The 20,198-nt window shown below is 39.2% G+C and overlaps 1 protein-coding gene across 3 annotated transcripts in view; it reads right to left on the bottom strand.

Annotated features, from left to right (window-relative positions):
• mkln1 (muskelin 1, intracellular mediator containing kelch motifs) overlaps positions 1 to 20,198 on the bottom strand; it is a 30,476-nt gene extending 10,278 nt beyond the window's left edge. The window contains exons 1-12 of one of the 3 annotated variants that reach the window (XM_046379644.1): positions 20,045 to 20,198; positions 18,806 to 18,875; positions 15,587 to 15,729; positions 13,415 to 13,503; positions 13,205 to 13,314; positions 12,344 to 12,536; positions 12,042 to 12,176; positions 11,743 to 11,808; positions 8,418 to 8,530; positions 7,703 to 7,915; positions 6,597 to 6,818; positions 6,374 to 6,503 (exon numbers count right to left, since the gene is read on the bottom strand). In XM_046379644.1, coding sequence (XP_046235600.1) covers positions 6,374 to 6,503; positions 6,597 to 6,818; positions 7,703 to 7,915; positions 8,418 to 8,530; positions 11,743 to 11,808; positions 12,042 to 12,176; positions 12,344 to 12,536; positions 13,205 to 13,314; positions 13,415 to 13,503; positions 15,587 to 15,729; positions 18,806 to 18,875; positions 20,045 to 20,124 — 1,564 coding nt within the window. In that variant the 5' untranslated portion in view covers positions 20,125 to 20,198. The remainder of the gene's footprint in view (positions 1 to 6,373; positions 6,504 to 6,596; positions 6,819 to 7,702; positions 7,916 to 8,417; positions 8,531 to 11,742; positions 11,809 to 12,041; positions 12,177 to 12,343; positions 12,537 to 13,204; positions 13,315 to 13,414; positions 13,504 to 15,586; positions 15,730 to 18,805; positions 18,876 to 20,044) is intronic. The other 2 variants (XM_046379645.1, XM_046379646.1) reach the window with 2 other exon arrangements.

The raw sequence follows: 20,198 nt of genomic DNA, 5'->3' as shown, positions 1-20,198 counted from the left end.
TGAGTTGTATTTATTATGGGCATGAGCAATGACTGGGCAGTGGAAAATTGTCCAACATGAATGGTCCATGTTGCAAAATAGATTGAAAACTGTTGGTTTAAGAGATTGCACACAGTTACTTTAAGATAAAATATGTAACATTTCCCCAATAAATTGTCTAAAAACAACTAGACCTTTGTTTTATATTTTTTTGAGTGGTATGCCAACATTAACAAATGTTTCCAATAACATTCAAACAACTGACTGTACATAAAGATGAAGGACATGACACGGGACAATAATTATACGTGATACATTACGATATACGGTATAGAACATTAGCTTGGTCATTAACAAGTCAGCCCGCATCACATCAGATTTTCACTGGCGTGCTCTGACAATGAAGGCACAACTCCCACACAGCCCCATTATGTCATCAAACTATGTCTTCTGTTGGTTTTGTTTCGATTGAAAGACCCCGAGCAGCAGTGGTTAACAACTGATAAGCCATCTATCCATTTTCTAAAACGCTTCTCCGTGCAGGGTCACAGGGGGTCTGGAGCCTATCCCAGCTGACTACGGGCAAGAGGCAGGGTACACCCTCGACTGGTCGCCAGTTAATCACAGGGATGACACACAGAGACAGAAAACCACACACTCTCACACTCACACCTAGGGGCAATGTAGAGTAGACAATTAACCTCATGTGCATGTTTTTGGGATTGTGGGAGGAAGCCGGAGAACCCGGAGAAAACCCACGCAGGCACAGGGAGAACATGCAAACTCAGAGAGGGAGAGCAGGATTTGTATCTGGAACCTTCTTACTGTGGGTTGACAGCAAGGAGGTTCTGCTGCACCATCACAACAACTGTGGCATCCAGTGCTACAACATTTCAGCTTCCATTTCTTTTGGGGACTGCAGGAATCAACATGGCAACTCCAGCAGCACCAAGAAACGGAATCAGAAGTCTCACCAAAGAGCCTCACAAGAATTCACTTAAATGTGCATATAAATTTAAATGTTACTTGATGCTTGATTGTATGTCACAAATAAAAGTGTGTCTCCACTGATTAAAGACTAACACAATATTCTTGGTCCTAATAAAATCTTAAGAATAAGAATCACTTTTATTACCAGACAGGTGTACAAGGAATTTACCCTGGGCAGGTGTCAGAGTTAAGTTAAGAATGGCCTGGGGGAAAAAGGTATGAAAAGGAAAAGTTGTTCAAAGCTCTGATGTCTCAGGGGTCTCACTTATTAAAATATTCTTAAAATTTATCCTTGATCCAAGTGTCCTAATATCATTCTCAATGGTGCCAAGATGAACAAATATTCTGAGCAGAGTATAAAACATTGCTTAAGCAGGTTCTAAGAATCCTATTTATAACGCATTTGTGATCAACAAATCTCAAACTCAAATGAACAGCACCTGCCTTGTGATTTCCTCTCACTTAATAGCAGCAATAATTTGTTTCGTCAGGAGTAGCCACAGGCTAAAAGAGAAAAATCTAAATTTTTGAAGGACATTTCAATAAATAACATGAAAATGGACAGAAGGACAGACAGACAACCCAAATGGATAGCGCCTCCAGCCACGGCTGTTGCCACCGTGGAGATACAATAAGTAAAGCGAAAGAAAACTACTTTACAACACAGCAACATGCTGCCATGGTAACAAGGCCCAGCAGAGATAGATGGAACAGCACGTAAATTAAGATGGGTGTGATTGAGAAATGCTGACACACACTGTGGTTACTCCAGCAGGTCTGGGACCTGCAGTGGGTGGAGCAAGGCAGCAAAACATTGTATGGGTGGAGGTTTGATTCCCTGTGCAGGTCAACAATTACAACAATTTAAGCAGGCCTGGAACAGAAATTTTCTATCAGATAACAGAACAAATGAAAATTTCAGTACAATAAAATTGAGATAAATGAAATAAAACTGACAAACGAGATAGCTTATCAGAAACCTTTGTGTAATTAAGCTTAATCTTATGTGATATTAAGTCATGCAAGAACGGTTCAGAACAATACTAGCATGATTAAGGCTGTTTCAATCTTCAGCAGTCACACTGAAGTACTTCGTATAGTATTTTTTCCCCAATGGACTGTGCACAGAGAGGAAGAAACAAGCATGAAATTCATGATAAGCTGTAGTCAGCTCAGCGTTCAACTGACTCAGCATTAGAGCTGGATCTCTGCTGGGCTAAACTGCTGCTTTAGGATGTTTTCACACTTGGTCCCTTTCAGCTGTCCAAATGAACTCAAAGCGATTAGTCAGCATTTTCCGCACATATGTGAACACAGCAAACGAACTCAGACCCCCCTGAAACAAACCGAACTGTTAGTCTCAGTGTGGTTTGCCTCAAATCTGCAGAGTGGTTCGCTTAACCTGTGCATTATGAACAAAAAGCACTCTAGATTTACTTAGCCTTATTTTTACTGTATTGCAGCCCTTTACGCTAGCTGTAGGAAGATCATATGGCACTGCTCTCGAAAAAGCAAAAATAGAAACATGGCTGGTGAAAAGATTTCTTCAGTCACGTTTTGTGTTCAAATGATATCGGAACAATTCTATGTTGGTTTTCTTTATGTCTGTTGACTAATCTAACTACATACCACAGCAATATGGATAAGGCAAATATAGCAGCTCCCATATTGTTCAAAATGGCAGTTAGTCAAAGTCCAAAGCAGTTAAGGTCTGAGAGTTTCAGACAGACAATAGTGTGAACAGAAAAAAAAAGTCTGAGGCCCCATCAGAGCTGAAGAGACCTCAGACAGAGAGAACTGGGAGTCCTGTCAAATGGACTCACAATGTGAAAGCAAAAAGAACTGAGTCATTTTCCTGCTGGTTCACTTTAAAGGGAACCCAGTTTTTGTTTCTTTAAAAAAAAAACAACAACAACAACACCCTTAAATTCAACAAAAAGGGTAATCAAAATGGTTTTACCATAACCACGTTGCAGAAGTTGCAATTCTAACTCATCATCATTGTATATACTATCACACTATCAACCCCATAATGAGCAGGGACAAATGAGTTATATTAGAATTACAAAGTTAAAAAGTTAGATTAAAAAGTTAGCTATGTTGACTGAGCAATGCTGTCGTCTAATAATAACACATACAGTTTAAATAGTTAAAGTAGTTTTGAAATGAGTAAAGCTTGCAGCCTCAGTCAAACTACAGAACTCCTCTCCATCGACAGCTTTTTATTCTTCTCATGATGCTAACTGCATCTTCTGAAGGAATGCCTTATTTAGTTTTAAGATATAAAGACAGGAAATAGTTTTTTTTTGTTTGTTTGGTTTTTTTTTCAAAATTGCTATATAATGTATCTTAAAATCATACTTAATTTTAAATCAAATTTGGGCTGGATTTTTCCAGGTTTTAACTTTGGTCTGGTTTTTAAAGACAATGCAGTCCCCAGGAGTAAAATTAGAAAAGGAAGACTAAAAACACAGAAAGAAGAAGAAAAAGAAAACAAACATGTGCAAAGCACTGCCAATGCAGAAAGTTTAAAACATCTCTTTCTTAGAAGAGAAGAACACAACAGGATGGCCATTTATTAGGCAAACAGACAGAAACTGGTTCGTCAACAATACCTTTCAATACTAGCAGTATAGAAGTAAATCTGAGACTTTCAGAGTAAATGTAGTCAGTGTTATGGGGTAACATTTAATTATTTCATTACAATGATATCATCTAAATTAACTTAATTTGACTAAAACTCCCAGCCGAGCCCAGACAAACAGGCAGACAGCAGGCTGGGCGGCAGACATCAGTCTGAGGTTACAGGTCAGAACATGAAGGCCAACAGCACAGGATGCTGCTGTGGTGCTGAGCCCGGCCTGAGCCACAGCACACATCAACATGTGACACTGATTATGAGACACAGAGAACTGTTTGGGCTCACAAGTTCCTTCCTGCCAAAATACATTCTGTTCTGTTCTGTTCTTCCTCTCGCACACCCTTTCAACTTTTTTAAATTCTCTTTCTCCCATATTACGGTCCAGATTCTCTCTCCCCGCCTGGCTCTGATGGGACAGAGGTGAGCGAACAGCGGACAGAGGTCTATTTATACTGGGCTCGAGGTGGCGCTCAGAGTGCAGCAGTCAATCTGTCTGATGGGGGAGGAAGTGTCTGACTGCTGCCGGAGCTATTCAAGCATGCGCTCCAATCACACACATACAAACACACACACATACACATCAGCCTTGACTACCAGTGGTTAATTCAACATGGAACAAATTACAGACATTGCTGATCTTGTTGTCTTTGTTAGCAGCTGTTGGGCAGGTTAATTGTGCATTTTATAACTGTACTGAAGTGCAAAAGGCAAGCTATTATTCAAGTGTTTCCTGACAATAACTGTATCCAGCAGCATTATAAGCTCAACATGAAGCAGGAGTTTTAGATGAGGCCAGGAAGAAGCAGTGACTGGTGGGCCAAATTTGACAACAAAACTGTGGTTCATGAGGAATAGTGAGAACACTTTTGAATGTCAAGATGAGCTGATCAGCTTCAGCAAATGACTGCGTCCACATGTGAAAATGACAAAAAGATGTCCACAGAGCAGCATGGACGTAGTACAACCTGAATGGCGAGGGAAGTTGGACTATGGAATAACGGTTTCAGTTTTACGAATCCATGTCAAAAGTTTGCCAGTATTTGACAGCTTTGGTTAACTTTTGTCCAACTATTTGTGTTTAGTGTTTAGCATTAGCCTTAAGTTAAAATATTATCTTTCTTTTAGAATTCAGTGATGCAGGCAGATACAAATTAAAAATTGTACAGTAATGATATACGCTACCGACAATGTTTTGATAAAGATCAAATTATCTGGGAGGACTTTGTGAATAGCCTAGCTAATCTTTTTTTGTTTCGATTTCATGGGGGAAAAAAATGTCTTGATTTCTTTCTCGATACCAGCTCAGGTACCTGTAACATGCATTAAAAAGAAATCTGAAAGTAAGAAGAGTTAGAAAGTAAAGAGAAGCAAAAGTAAAAATTGTTTTGTAGCATTACTGTGTAACTGAGAAACCAGCTAAGCAGGGTAGACCATTTGACTTCCTGTCTGAACTGTCATGTGATATGCATTTTCAACTGAGTTAGTATGGATGTAGATTAGATGTGAAAAGGTGTGAAATTCTGTATTTAGATAACAAATCAAGAAAACATACTGACGTGGAGGTATCCTTGCACTCTGACTGCAGCAGCAGACATGTCTGCCATGAACACAAGTTGTTATTTTGGCTGATGGAGCCACAGGTTTAAGGTAAACAATATCTGTGGAGCTGCAGGGCAGCTAACCAAAATCACACAACCACAGGTTTCAGGTGGTGGTATGAAAATGAAACTGCAAACAAGAACAAAGGGAGTATCTGACATGCATTGGAATGATTGTTACTATGAGTTTAAAAGAAAAAAGTAGAGCAAAGTTAAAAACAATAAGCCAAAAGAGAAAAACAGATTCTTGTACAGGATGAATAATAAAATACCCACATAACAAGTATATGGGGATTTAGCAGCTTATTCCAATATACAGTATATTCCATACGGCACGTAAATGTACAAAGAAGTCTATGCATTAATCTGAATCTGTCTTTTTCTACAAATGTACGACACAGCTGTCACAATTGGGGCCTTGTCAAAGTCGTTGAAATCCTTACACTTGCTCATTTTTTCTGCTTCCAACTCATCAACTACAAGAACAAAATGTCCACTTGCTGCCTAATGTATCCAACCCACTGCCAGGTGCCATTGTAACAAGGCAATCAATGTTATTCACTTCTCCTGTCGGTGGTCATAATAACATGGTTGATCCAGGTATGGACTTCGTTAAAACGAACAAATCTAAAGTGAAGGTAATGCGACTTGAAACAGAAAGTAGCTGCCCAATGTGATTGAGCAGATAAGATTTTCTTTATTGTCCCCCAATGGGGAAATTCACAATTGGCATATGGAAAACTCTGAAATTGCAACTTGACTTAATTTCTGAAGAGAATGTGAGGATGTGAATGGCTGAAAATAAATGGCAAAAAAAAAAAAAAAAAAAGATTATTTCAGCTAGGAGGAAAGGAAATAATCTCACTGTTTGCTGATGACTGAAAGTTACAGTTTAGCCAGCTGTTATGTTCCTAAAGGCTTACTGTCGTCCGAAATGTAGTTTCCTTGTTACTAAATTAAATAAATATACCAAACATTAGGTTATTGATCACTGGAATCACTCTGTGGTCATGGGGTTAAAGTTTGACTTGATACAGAATTTTCCCTGCATGTCACAGTCTTCCATTATTGATTTTGTTATTTATAAAAGAAGACCGACAGACTGACAGCCCAGCCACCGTGCCTTTATAAATCAACAGACACTATAAATCTGGACAAAACTTACCCATGCCCGAGTCTTTCTTGGTGCCATCAGATATGATCTCTACATGGTCACCGTCCACATCGTAGCTGAAAAAATCATTAAGGTACGTCTTTGACCTCTGACCTCCGAACACGTACAGGTAACGATTTCTCTGTTGAAGGAGAAAGACGTTCAGGAAACAAACATGGATTTACATTCAAGTCAAGATTGAAGGGGTATGCTCAGACAAGCAGACTGGACCCACAGTGTGAAAGAGCATGCAGTGTCCGATGCGGGACTGGACGTCTTCTGGCCCGGCGTTACAGGAGTCTTCCCGCAAGAGGCTCCACGTTCCGGCCTGACAGTGGTAGGCGTAAAGGCCGCTGAACTGCGGCTCTGACGTCCGACTGTCCTCCACACTGCCGTTACACGTCAGGATGCGACCACCAAACGTGTAGATCATGTGCTTCTCCGAGTCCATGCACATCTGCAGGAAGAGCAGGGAGCGGAGGACAAAGAGGACAATGAAGTTTCAAAAGAGGGTTAGGAAAGGGTAACATGATGAGTTTCTGATTTTCAGCGATTATGTGGAAGCATTAGGTAGAGATACATTACAATTTCTGATTTTCATATATATGGACTTTATCTGTTGATTAAAGGATGTTGTAGTGCTCGTTGCACTCTTTCCTGCCTCTATTTGAATTAAAAAAAACATGCATCCAAAGTCAGTCAGAACCACAAATTTTGGGAGATTTTTCCTTAAAAATAAGAAAAATGACAACTAATTATTTCCCTAAAACATTGTTGCTTAATTTACTGTCAATCGATTGTTTTTTTGCTAAATACATTTAAACTGAAAAATAAATTTAAATAAACTAAAAAAATAACATTGGAGAATGAGAAAAAAAAAATTCTTAAAAAATTGGGGTAATCACATATCATCAATGGCCGGAAATATTGCGCGATGCCGATCAGTGAATAAAATGTTGTTTCTTCATTAGTTATTATCAGAGACATTACAAAAGCACCATTAAAATGTTGAGGAAATGAATGATTGTTTTTGCTGGACTCAAAGAAAGCCAATACTCCACTGCAGTGGATGGAGCTTTACGGTCATTTTCGAGGTTGTAGTTCTTGGTGTTTCTGAACTGAACTAGTTTATACAGAGAATTGTTTCTGATACTCTGTGCACTCCATTTATATCAATGATGTCATGAAGAGTGTGCGTGTATTCAGAATATACTCTGTCAAAAATCCAGAGTATTTATAGTAGTATATACAAATTTCACTTGGCAAGATGGTCAACCACAGCAAAATGTTCAACTGCGTTCAGTTTTCCAGCTGGGGGAAGTGAAAATGAATTCTAGCTACCTGGTGGTCAAACACCAACTTTGGTCCCCCGTCAGCTGACGTGTCCTCGCTCAGTAGCGTCCAGGTGTTTGCATCGATGTCATAGCGGTAGAAGTCACTCTTCAGAGACTTGCTGTTCCTGACGCTGGAGTCCAGGTATCGGCCCAGCGTGTAGATCTGACGCCGCTGAGAGTCGATACACATCTTGTGGCACGAACGAGCACTTGGACCACTCTGATAGGTACACAAGAGTCATGATGGAAGAAGTAGCATAAAGATGTACTTAGATACACTTCACCACTGCGCAGAGACATTCATAGATGTTCGGCTATTTTCAAGGATAAAATTAATGTCATAAAACAATGTTTGGTCTTGATGAGCCGCTGTAGCCGAAAACACTGAATATGCTGATGAGACCAAATGAATTATTCACAAATATTGCTCCTCAAACAGAAAACAATTCCAGGCAGTGATAAAGACTATAAATCTTACAACAAGTAAACTTAACTTCCAAACATAAACAAAATCAAAACTTTTACCTGAATTCTATCTCTAGTCAAAAACGCTAACACCTGCTCTACCAGCTGGTGTACTTGGGTAGAACTTGGCTCAAATTTGAGCCAATATTCTCTGAACTTGTAACTCCTATACAGATATACCGAAAATGTTTGGAATGTAATGGTGTCTTCTCAGTAACAACACGCGTTTGCTCAAAATGTTTTCTGAGCCCACTGACCTCTTTTTCAGTGTCTCTTGAGATGCAAGCCCACTGGTTCTCCTGAACGCTGTAAGCCCAAAAGTCAGCCAGGTCCTGCGTTCCGTCCCAGCCCCCAAACAGGTACACAGTCTCTGCGGGGAACAAACATTGTTCCAACAAGATAAGTTTCACATCATTTGCATTCCCCTCTGTTACAGTGAAGCTCTCTACCATCCTTCCACTTAGCAGAAAATTTTCACCCGCTAAATATTCACACTGTGTAATAAATACCGTCAGTGTGTGGAGACAAAGATCTAGCCTGGGGCGGTGGCCTTGAACTCATACATGGGTTAAAAACAAACAAACAACCACACACACACACACACAGTCTAGCCCAGTCCAGTCCTGTGACTAAATCTTTTAATCAAGAACATTTCAGTAGCTGTATAAAAACAGAGTTCAGGCGTATTTAAAGAAAATGTTTATCAGGTACTAATTACTTCTTTTTTTTTTTTGCTAGCAACCCACATAGTGACCACCAACACTGATTTTTCTGAGGGGATGGACTTTTTTTTTTATTTTCTTTTGCATGTGCGAACAGTCAGCACCAGTTTTGTTGAAATATTTACACATTTACAATACACAATACACATTTACCGTACTGAAAGCACAAACTAAAACAAATGAAGCAGCCTTTTTTTTTTCCTTTTTTTTTTTGAGGGGTTGCCTGATTGACCCACTCACAAGGACGATAATTCAGAGACAATTAAAGCGTTTTACCAAAGGGAACGGAGACATTTGATAATCAACACACAAAACATTATACAAGTAAAGGATAATTGATGAAGCTTTAAATTATTGGTATGAACCGTCAAAAACTGTACCGACTCCAGTCCCAATTTTGAGAATCAGCCAGGGAATTAATTTTTTTTTGGACATTTATTCTGGTTTGGAATGTGTCTTTCTGACAAATTAGCATTTTAAAATATTCTCACAACACATCTGGAAATTACTAACACTTGGGAACTACCCAGTGACAAGGTTTCACAAGAAGTGCAAGCTCACACCACATGATGCACTGTGATTTAATACGTCTGAATAACACGTTCGTGCTGTGTCTTTAATTACTAAGCTTTCTAGTATGTGCTGTGAAAATACAACTGTTTGGGTCAAATACAGGTCACTGAAGTTCAGGCAGATGGGAGATGTGGGAAGATGTGATTGTATCAGAGATTTGTGTAGGAGGAAATACTGTAAGTTGCACCATTACATCTACAGTCCAGAAAGTACAGGCCAGAAAACTGGGAGTTGTGACAGGCAAAAAGTATTCACCGGGTCACTGACAATGGGATTATTTTGGGTTTAGGATCAGAAAAAATGCATTTATGGCACTTTTAATCAGTTTAAGATTACAGTTTTTATATGGCTATGATTATGTGCTGTAGTGTTTTCACAAGGTCCTGGATCACACGCTTGCTAATGAAAAGGATATCGTGAACACGCATGTGCCTTCATGCAGAGGTAAACCTGTATGAACCAATCACTGGCTGAAAAAGCTGGCACTGTATCAGCACTGGGATGGGATGGGATCGGTAACATCTTGTGAATACACAGGAATTTATCATCTGATTGACTCTGATGCAGTATTTCAGCATGAGATCATAGTGCATGAATATTAGCCCAATATATAGAAATTATTTAGTACTGAAATGGGATCGGGAGAATGAAACAACCAGTGATTAAGAGCACATTCTCGAAAGCCAAGTTCTTTTGTGAGAAGCTCGAAATGGGGTCAGGAGAAAAGGTGAAGCTCAGGACAGGACTTGTCACAAAGGAATCACTTACAGACGACTGAACCGCATTCATATCCCACTGAATAGAAATTAAAGTCATACTTCATTTTTCATTTTAGTATTATTATTATATTTTTCTAGAGGCTCCATAAAGATCAAATCACATTCAGTTCTCAGTATGCATATATTGTACTGTTAATTGAAGGGGGATTGGGAGCTCGATTTACAGGATCAGGACAGAAGACAAATGTAAAGAAAGAAATAACTTTCAAAGCCTAAACATTAAAAAGGCAAGCACTGTGTTGAGATACAGCATCTGCTGTTTGCAAAGTTCCAAAACAAACAGAACGCACAAAAAAATAATTATGACCAACTGGAAAAATGGCATTAGGAAAAAAGTGACCGGATGGGGATGAGAGCGGTGACAAAGGAATTAGAAGCCTAAACTGAAAGTATTAATCTCTGCTGTTGCAGTTTTGCTGATGTTATGTTTAGTCAGGCAATCAAATGAAACAACTAGCTTAAAGAAAATTACAGATTTGTCCAGGTTTGAACAAAGCTGGAAACACAAAACAACAGGTCTCGTCATTTTTTCGATGAACATACACTGCCAATAGAGGTCAAACTACTGTCAGATAAATGGTGAGTCTGCCACTTCTCCTCCCTGACCAGAGATAACCATTATAATCACTCTCCTCAAAGTCACCAGACTCCACTACAAAAAACAAGATTTATTTACTTTACAGATCATTGTTAAACACACTTCATCCAAAGTCAAACAAAATAAAAGTGTTCAAAATGGTCTTTGTTATTCTTTCCGACAATCACCAACTCTGGTTTGGTCGAAATAAACTCTTACTTCACCAGTTAGGCACGAAATTATTCTGGCTCTATACGCCGTTTCTGCCCACTGTACATTAGTAACATTTTCATTTTGATAAAGAATTGTTTCTTTGATCTGTCAAGTGAACAAAGCTGACATGTAATGTAACTATTAGCTCACCAACTATTCTACTAATGCTACTCACCTAAAACATCAAGTAAAATATACTTTGGATTTGGATACGCTTAGCATTGAAATAGGACAAAACAGGTGACACAAATCATTTAGGATATCCTGTATCAACTGCCTCCATCAACTACTGCTACAGAGAGGTCAGTGTGTGCGGACCGAGACACAAAACAGAGGGATGCAATGCCGTCTCTCAGTCCTGAGACACTGCATCATTCTTTCTCACACATACACGCACAATGCAGGCTTTTGTATTTCAGATAGCCAACGGGGAAGCACACAACTAGCAATGTCGCCAGATACAGGGGGAAAAAAAGAAAAAAAACAATAGTTATGTGTCTCTGTCAAAACAAAAGTCACGATTTATGTCCTCTTAGAAGAGAAATGCCCTCCGGCCAGTTTTTTTTTTGGGAGAAGGGCTGGAGGTGGAGGGGACGAGGAGGGAGGGTTAATTTGATTAAACAGTAATAGAGCTTTGTGTTCTAAGTCTCTGTAGGAGGATATGAGTCATCGCATTGGTTAAACAGCCTAGTCATAATACTGGCTGCGTGGGTCTTACCAGTCTGGACGTCAATGACCATTTGATGTCCTCCCCTCATCCCTGGCCTGTTGTCGTCACCATCACCTGCAAAGAGGGTGGGGTGAGGTAGAGAAAAGGACGGTTTGTGAGCGTGGGAGGTGGAAGATGATGCAGAGGTAAAACAGAGAGAGGGGATAATGTGGAATGGGTGGAACGATGGGAGGAGCAGAGGGTGGAGGAGACAAACAAAAAAAGGGAAGGCAACACCGCTTTAGCTACAAGGCCACAATGCTTTCACAGCGTCGTGAAATGTTTAACAGATCGGGAACAATTCCCACTTGAATAGATGATCTCACTGTTCATGTCGTCTCGGTTGATTTCTTGGGCGCTTGTACCTTTGTTGCATTTTGGGATGATCTGACTCCACCTGGGCTTGTACTCCTGCTGGCTGATATACTGGTTAAACAAACCATCTAGCAAGGAGAGAAGAGGACCATATGGCACAATCACCATTAAAGCAAGCATTAACCAGACATAAAGGACCTGTCTAATCGCCCTTCAAAAGTAAAAATAAAAAAAAGACTGTATTGATCTTAAACTCAGCAGTATCCTGAAACGTTTTAAGGCACAAGTACAGTACCTCTTACAGCTTTGTCTATAAGTTCTTCACAGGCATCAAAGTCTCCTTGCAGCACCAGTCGGTCGTGCAGGTGGGTGAGCATTGGGTGCTCCAGTGCTATCCGAGTCTTCTTCTGCAGTGACTCGAAGGCCTCTGTGTAGTTATGCTGTCGGAAGTGCTTGAGGCAAAGGCGGATGGCTTCCTGTTCTCTGTACTGAAAGGACACGATGGAGAGAAAACAGGTCTTGGCTTTAGAAAAAAAAACAAACAATACTAGTAAAAATAATTCCACAAACACAACCCATTACGGTAAGTGTTTACTTAATACTGAAGTTTAATTATATTAAGTTCTTTTAGTTGTTGTGTGTCTTAAAATTTAGGAATGTTGGCCAATACTATGAAAAGAAGTCCCGAGTTGTAATAAACACCTCTACTTAAATCTCTCCCTTCAGAGCAATGAAACTGTTGTTTGGATGTAGGACTGTAATTGTATCCCACTGAAAAAAAGATCAAACATTTTTTTTGGCCTAAAATTATCTCATGCTTGGAAAGTCTAGCACAACATGAACAAATGAGTTCCATTTGTAAAGCTGCATTGTACTGTGCTATAAATAAATGGCATGCATGAGTTCGGATTAAGTTCATCTTGATCAACTAAATTTAAATGGGACTGAAACCGGGAACGTGGGATGACAAAAGAATAAAACTTTTCCCAGTTCATGTGCTACTGCTGAGTCCATGTGGCTCATTTACAATACCTGCTTTGTCTGTAGTTAAGCTAACTCCAAGCAAATTCAATGTTATCACAACAGTTTGATGAAAGAAAATGTATCTTTAGTGGCTTGTGTGTCTCAAACCCCAAAGCAACCATCAGGTGCTTACCTTGCTGTACCAGTTAAGGCAGGGCTGCACTACGTCAGGGTCTTCAATACCATGCAGTTCAATGTACCAGATGCTGAAATTAAAACTAGGACCCCAAGACATCAGAGGCACTGAGACACAGAGTAAAGACAGACAAAGAGGACAACGGCGTAAAAAGACAGAAGCGTTTTCACCATGTGTGTATCAGAACCAAACCACATCAGCTCTCACCTATTTTGACAAATCTGCAGGGAAACATCTGCTCATCAATCTTGTGCTTTAAGGTGAACGTTTCCTTATTGTAGTCATTCTTAAGGCCACTGGAAGAGAAACAAAAGCTCTTTGAAAAATTATGTTACAGGGCTGAGATGCCAACTGCACCCATATGTGGGGAACTTTTGGACAGTCATCTAAATCTGGCAGTTAACAAAATACTGTCATGTTGGCAGCAACGATTTGTTTTCAGCTTTAACAAACAGGCCATGTGGTAACGTAATAAAACTGGAGGATTAACTGGATGCTGTGATCCAGTTACTGAGAGAACCTTCCTGCACTCACTGCAGGTAGTTTCCACCAGCACTATTGCAGAAAAACATGAACAGAGCATCAACATCTTGTAAAAGACAGTGTGTACATGCAAGAGTAAAATATATTCTAGAAATTCTCGGGCATCACCAGAGCTGACACATAAATGTAAATGCAGCATGTGTAAAACAATATAATATAATCAAAATTTTATAAAATGAAGGCATAAATATCCTTTCTTCTACTTTCACACAATACACTTTAACCAGGAGGATGTGGTTAATACAATACAATAAGTTAACTCAAATGTATCCAATTATGGCTAAAGATTGCAATTTTGCCTGATTCCAATAACATTTCTGTGCACAGCTGTAAATATAGGAAAAGTCCTGTACATTTTGCTCATCGCCGCCATCAGAGCTAAAGATGCACATATCCGAAGTTTCCCACCATGTTCTCATAGTCAAGAGTATCCTTATGTCAAGTACCAACCTGATGGCTCACAATGACGCAATAAATGTAAGCAGAAGAGAAAATAGTTCATTTTTAAGTGCCCTAATTAAGCAACTGTATTTAGTGTGGCTCAGTCACTACAAAACCTAGATCAGTCAGCCAACAAGTAATTATTGTAACTTCTGCCTTTGTTTCCATTGTTCTCCCTCCACTGTGGAGACACGTTCCTGGATGGTAGGACTGTGTATTGGCAAAAACATGCCAATACGATACATATCACGATACAGGGGCTGTGATTCAATATATGTTATATCTATATATCTATATATATATCTATATAGATATCTATATATATATATATATATATAGATATATATACCGGTATCTATATCTATATATATATATATATATATATCGATATATATATATATCGATATATATATATCTATATATAGATATCTATATATATATATATTATATGTTTTTTGGAGAAACATGAAATCTGAGAAAAAAAAGTTTGTTTTAATTTGCAAATCGCAACAGTGGGATCTGCATTTATATTGATGAGTCTGTAAAATTCGACAACAGAGCACTAATCTGTAATCTGAGCAAAATAAAAAGGAAACTACTGTCTATATCATGTATATAATAAAACTATTAAATCAATACTGCACTTTTGAGAATCAACACACTAAGACAGAACATCATCACAATACTTAAGTGTACTGACATTTTCTTACAGCCCTCAAATAATGTTCAAATTGTTCAAGTCGCGAACCATTTTTGCCACTAAGCAGCAGAGCGGCATGTCCAAAAGCTATGCTCTATGTCAAGAATTGATTTTCTCTTGAAAACAATATTGAAAGCCAAGGAAATTTTGCTGCATCCTGCAGTCTCTTCTCTTTGCTCCATCCTGTTTACCTCCTCCTGCAGATGGAGCTCTTCCACTCGTTTACTTATATACTGAAAGTCATTACATGACAATGTGGAAGAAGGAAAATTAAAAAAAAAAAAAAAAAAAAAAATCAATAATAGTTGGACTCTTTCCCTCTTATGTATGTCCCACGAGTGAACTCTATTCACTTACTCAACAGTGCATAAAAATAATGCTTGCCCTGGCACCAGCATTTCAGTTTACGTACATCCAAAATGTCCCAGTTTGTAAAACACTTTGGAAATACAAAGCAGAACCTGGAGATAGTGTCTCACAGGGACTCACAAGTTGTTATGTTCCTTAAGTGACAAAATGCTTTTAGGATCAGAACTGGCTCTAATAACAATCTGGTAGACACAGAATCAATGCTATGAGACCAGGTAAAATAAATATATAATATAGTATCAAAGTAAACATGGAAGCTGTTCTCAGACTGTAATAATGACAAAAGAATAAACAGGCACAACTGGCATCAAGCAGTGACAACCCACCTGGACAAAAGCTCTGTCATATTCTCTTCACTCATCCCACCAAACACTTTAAACTTCTTCAGGTTGCAGACGTGCGTCTTCTCATACTTCCCGAAGGTGATGCTCTGAACAACTGCCGGCCTTTCCAATTTCAAGATTAAAAACTGAAGGAGAGGAGAGCGATAAAGAGAGGGGAAACATGAAACACACTGAAAGAAAACAGCAAAGTTATGATGCAATTAGTGTGTGCTGAGGACTGTAGGAAATTGCTTGTGTTTATGGCAGTGCAGCTACTGTTAAAAGATTTTCTCATTATCTAAATGAGTACAATGGGGTCATTCTACTGCTCCAGGTGAGTATCTACATGTCACTGGTGCTCTAATAAGCCAGGACATTTAATGACAAATCACCAGTGGCCATTAGGCCAGACTGAGTACAGAGCGCAGGATGGACTATTGATTAAATGTGTCACTGCAAAGCAAGCATTTAACAAACCTCAGGGACCAATGTTTTCACATCCACTCATAAAAAAAAGATACTATCAATCCATGTCGTAAGCCTTGATTAATCTTGGATCAAACCTCCAGAAACACTGATGTCATTCATTAGTCCTTCCACATGAATGTCATTGCAACCTTTATCATCAATTTATTTATTTGTTTTTTAAAAAAAGGCAGGTCTGCTGACTTTTGACTCTCTTTTCAGGCATCAATCTTGTTCTTTCACCTCAATCAGTCATGAGTCAACATGTGTTAATACAACCTGATCCTTCCATCAAGCTCCTGTGATGACTCATATGTTCAAGGTCAGAATTGACAGATTTTTGCCCATAATTTGGCCCACCCTTTGTTTTCAGTGGTTGATGAAGGAGGAAGAAGCAATTCTAATCATTTGATTTTCAAGGGCTGTGTCAATGTGAAATAGGCCAGTGGTTTCTAAAGTGGGATCTGGGGATTCACAGGGGTCCTTGAGGGAGTTCCTGGGTGTCCCAAGCGAAACTGAGAAGAATTTATTTTCACTATAATTCCATCCAAAAGTAACAATGACAGAATGTATGATTATTTTCACCATGGGCTTCATACACTTAATAATAATACATCTAAAAGCAAAATTCATATTGTACATGAAACAGCGTAATAGGCTACTATGCTGTTAAAGCACAGACTGTGCCACACATCAGCATCAAACATCTGAAAGACTAACAACTGATACCATTTAGGGCTGCAACCTAAGCAATGATTTGTGATAGAGTTGGGTAGGTTTCTGGTGTTGCTGGCCAAGTGTAGTCTGGTGTACAAGCTTAAATGAGATTAATTTCATGCAACCCCACAGAACCAACATTTATCAGTTGTAGGAAGAGTGTTAGGTAGCAGTAGCCCTGTGATAGCCAATTAGCTCTGCGCAGCTCTGTGGTGCTTCCTGTTTTGTTGAGATGTACTTGACTTGACATCTGTGCACACAGTGCTGCCATGCAACTCTGACCAAGGTTCACAAAAGTGATTTTCATCAGTAACAAGCTGGTACACATTATGCTTTCTGATGTTTTACAAGCTACAATATTTTAGTATGAAGCCTATTTTTTCTGCTTTGCTTTTGATGTTAAACTTTAGAACAAAAAGGAAAGTTAAGCTGAACTGCTGTTGTGAGAAATAAAATTAAAATAACAGCGCGCCACTATTTTTCTGACGGACTGCTGTGCTGCTGCTCTCACATTCATGGGCTCAATGGGGGTCACTGCCAAGTGCAGTGCAACGTCTAGTGGTAAAATTTGTTATACTGGTTTGGACCAGTGTTTGACTTAACATCAAACAAGTTTGAAGTTTTTTTTTTTTTGACATGTACCAACCCTTATTTGATTTTTGTTGGTGTGTTTGTTCTGATTATGCGGCAAAAATCAAAGGAAAATGAAGTTAATTCTTAGAATGGAGAGACTGCAATTAGGGAATGTTTGGTATTTAATCAACTAATCATTTCAGCTCTTGCCATTGCTTGCCATCAGTGCTTTTGAAAAAAAAAAAAAAGACACAAGCAAATACCATACTGTAATTGAGTGCTTCAATAAGACAAACATGATTGAACCTGAGTTTTTAGACAATATGACATATATACAGTATAATGAGATAACTTGTGCCCAAACAATCGCACTAAGTACTGTTTGTTTTCTTATTTCTAGACATATGGTAAATACTGTGAAACTGGCGTGCCCAAGCTGGCTGGCGAGTGGTTAACCACTGTTTTGAAATACTTCATTTCCTCTTACCATCCAACGTAAACTTTCAGATTTAACCTCAAATTCAGCTTGCCACAGTGTCACTGCAGTGGTGTGGTCAAGGAGTTCAAGAAACACAACGAAAAACAAGGTTTTCACTGTATGAAGACTGTAGACACTTCAAACCTGCATACCACTGGGTGGGCACTCACAACACATAGCACAGAAAGGCTAACTACCAGTAAGGGATTTTCACAATCATTAATTAGTCATAGTGTGCAACAACTTCTTTGCCCATTAAAAACTTTAAAAGCAAACAGGCACATATTTATTATTTGAATCATAAGTAAAATTAAATTATGTCATCACTAGGAATGTCAGATGTCAGCTAATAAAGGCTTTAAAATGGAATATCAGCCTAACATGAACATTTCTGCTTATATGACAGGCTCATAAAATGACACTTTCAGCATTCCCATGCAACACAAACTATTTTCTTACTTTGAACAGTGAATATGTGTAATTTTAAAAGCACTGTATGCTTGCATTTATCAGGAGGCCATCACAACAAGAGCAGATGCAATATGTTAATTCCACAAGAAGAGAGACTTGATGTTCTCTGCAATCAGGTGGAAAAAAATATGCATGTACACTGACATCAGAAACAGACCAAAGGAGGTGGGAAATATCTGCATATCAGTCAGTGGCATACATTCAGTATTCTGCATCCCTAGTCATCGCTAAATACCACTACAAAATACATCAGTGCTAACTTTGTTTCTGTTGATCAGATCTGAACAGGTCAGTGACATGATCAGCTAAAGCCCCAAGGAGCTTGTAAAGAAACCAGAAAGATGTGGGCACTGGCAGTAACTATAAGAACGATCGCACTACATGAGACACCTGTAATGCAGACGAATGACCTCCCTGAATTTCACAATTTGTTCTTAATGCACAATTCTCTCGTCAAGCTTGTCTGGAACAGCACAGTAAATAGAAGAGACAGTTTGTGCAAAGAGTACTAGATCTACCTGTGGAGGGTAGTTGCTCTCAGAAGACCATCTGGAAGACTGATCATTAGGTTTGTCAACCAAGATATTCCTAAAAAAAAACCAAAAAAAACACACATACACACAAAAACACACACACACACACAGAGAAAATGGTAGTTTAATTTGTTCCCGCGGGCCATCACAGCAAGAGAAACTGAAGACACAGTTGACAACATAACAGGAAAGTTTCGACACAGGAATCACAACTCAGTACAGAGCAGAGCAAACATAGGTGTTTATGTTTGTGTGTGTATAAAGTAGCTGCAACAATAAATGGATTCTATAACAATACTACTGCTTATGCGGACTGTGCTAGCAAGTGCCACAAACACATTTACGTTTAAAACTAGAGTAACGTTAATTTAAGCTAGCCGTTGTTGTTAGCTAGCTAACATTCAGCAGCTACAACTAAGCTGTATCTTTAGTGCTGAACCAGCAACAGGCGAATGTTCTAAACTATGCGTGACTTCGCCTATGCATTATAGCTTTTAGAAGGGTTTGTGTATGTCGACTGCAAGGTTTGACAGCTTGTTTCATGATACCAGGTTCAAGGAGCCGGTAAACAAGCTGATTAGCTATCGTTGCTAAAGCAGTGCTGTTTGGTTAGATAACAGCAGCTAACGTTAGTTACCTACTTTAGCTCTGGAGTCCAGTTAGCTTACGTGACGTTCGATTTTCACTTACAAAAGCACCGGACTGCACATCGCTGAACCAACTTCTACTATAAGGTACTATTTGGACCACATATTTGTTTGAGGTTGGGAGAATTTCGTGAACTAGCATCTTTGTGAGGTGTTAAGGGCTGCTGATACAACACAAGCTCTTTTCAAGAAAATATAAATAAACGTACACAACGCGCCTTAAAAGGCAAACTAAGTTACTGATTAGCAACCGACTGATTTAAACATCGGAGCACAACTACAAATTTCAAACGAACATCTAGATATTGTCTTATCTCTTATTAAGAGCTTCAAAATCTTCTGTTTTCCTCGAACGTTTCAATTCATCATCCGCAACATCACTATCGGGCAGCCGAGCATAGAAACCAAACGCCCCTATCGCCCCCGACAAAGCTAAAGCTAGCAGCCTCGGATCCCAGACGAGCTAGGCCAGTCGGGCTGGCAGGAAGACACACTGGTGCACCGAGGTGACAGAAGACCATCTCAAACCACAAAACCTATTGCAAATGCAGGCCCAAAAAACGTGTGCATTACTCACTCAGGTAAATATGTAGAGGAGTAAGAGCTCCATTTAAAAACGCTGAAAGTGAGGACTCTGCTCTCAGGAACGACAGCCATCTTGTTGCAGAAAATAACAAGCCGCGGGAGGCTAGCAAGGAGCGGGCAGTGACAGCCCTTTAAAGAGACAGTAC

The sequence above is a fragment of the Scatophagus argus genome, chromosome 22 (assembly GCF_020382885.2).
Source record: "Scatophagus argus isolate fScaArg1 chromosome 22, fScaArg1.pri, whole genome shotgun sequence".
In the NCBI taxonomy this organism is placed as follows: Eukaryota; Metazoa; Chordata; class Actinopteri; family Scatophagidae; genus Scatophagus; species Scatophagus argus.
This window is presented reverse-complemented; position numbering and strand designations above follow the sequence as displayed.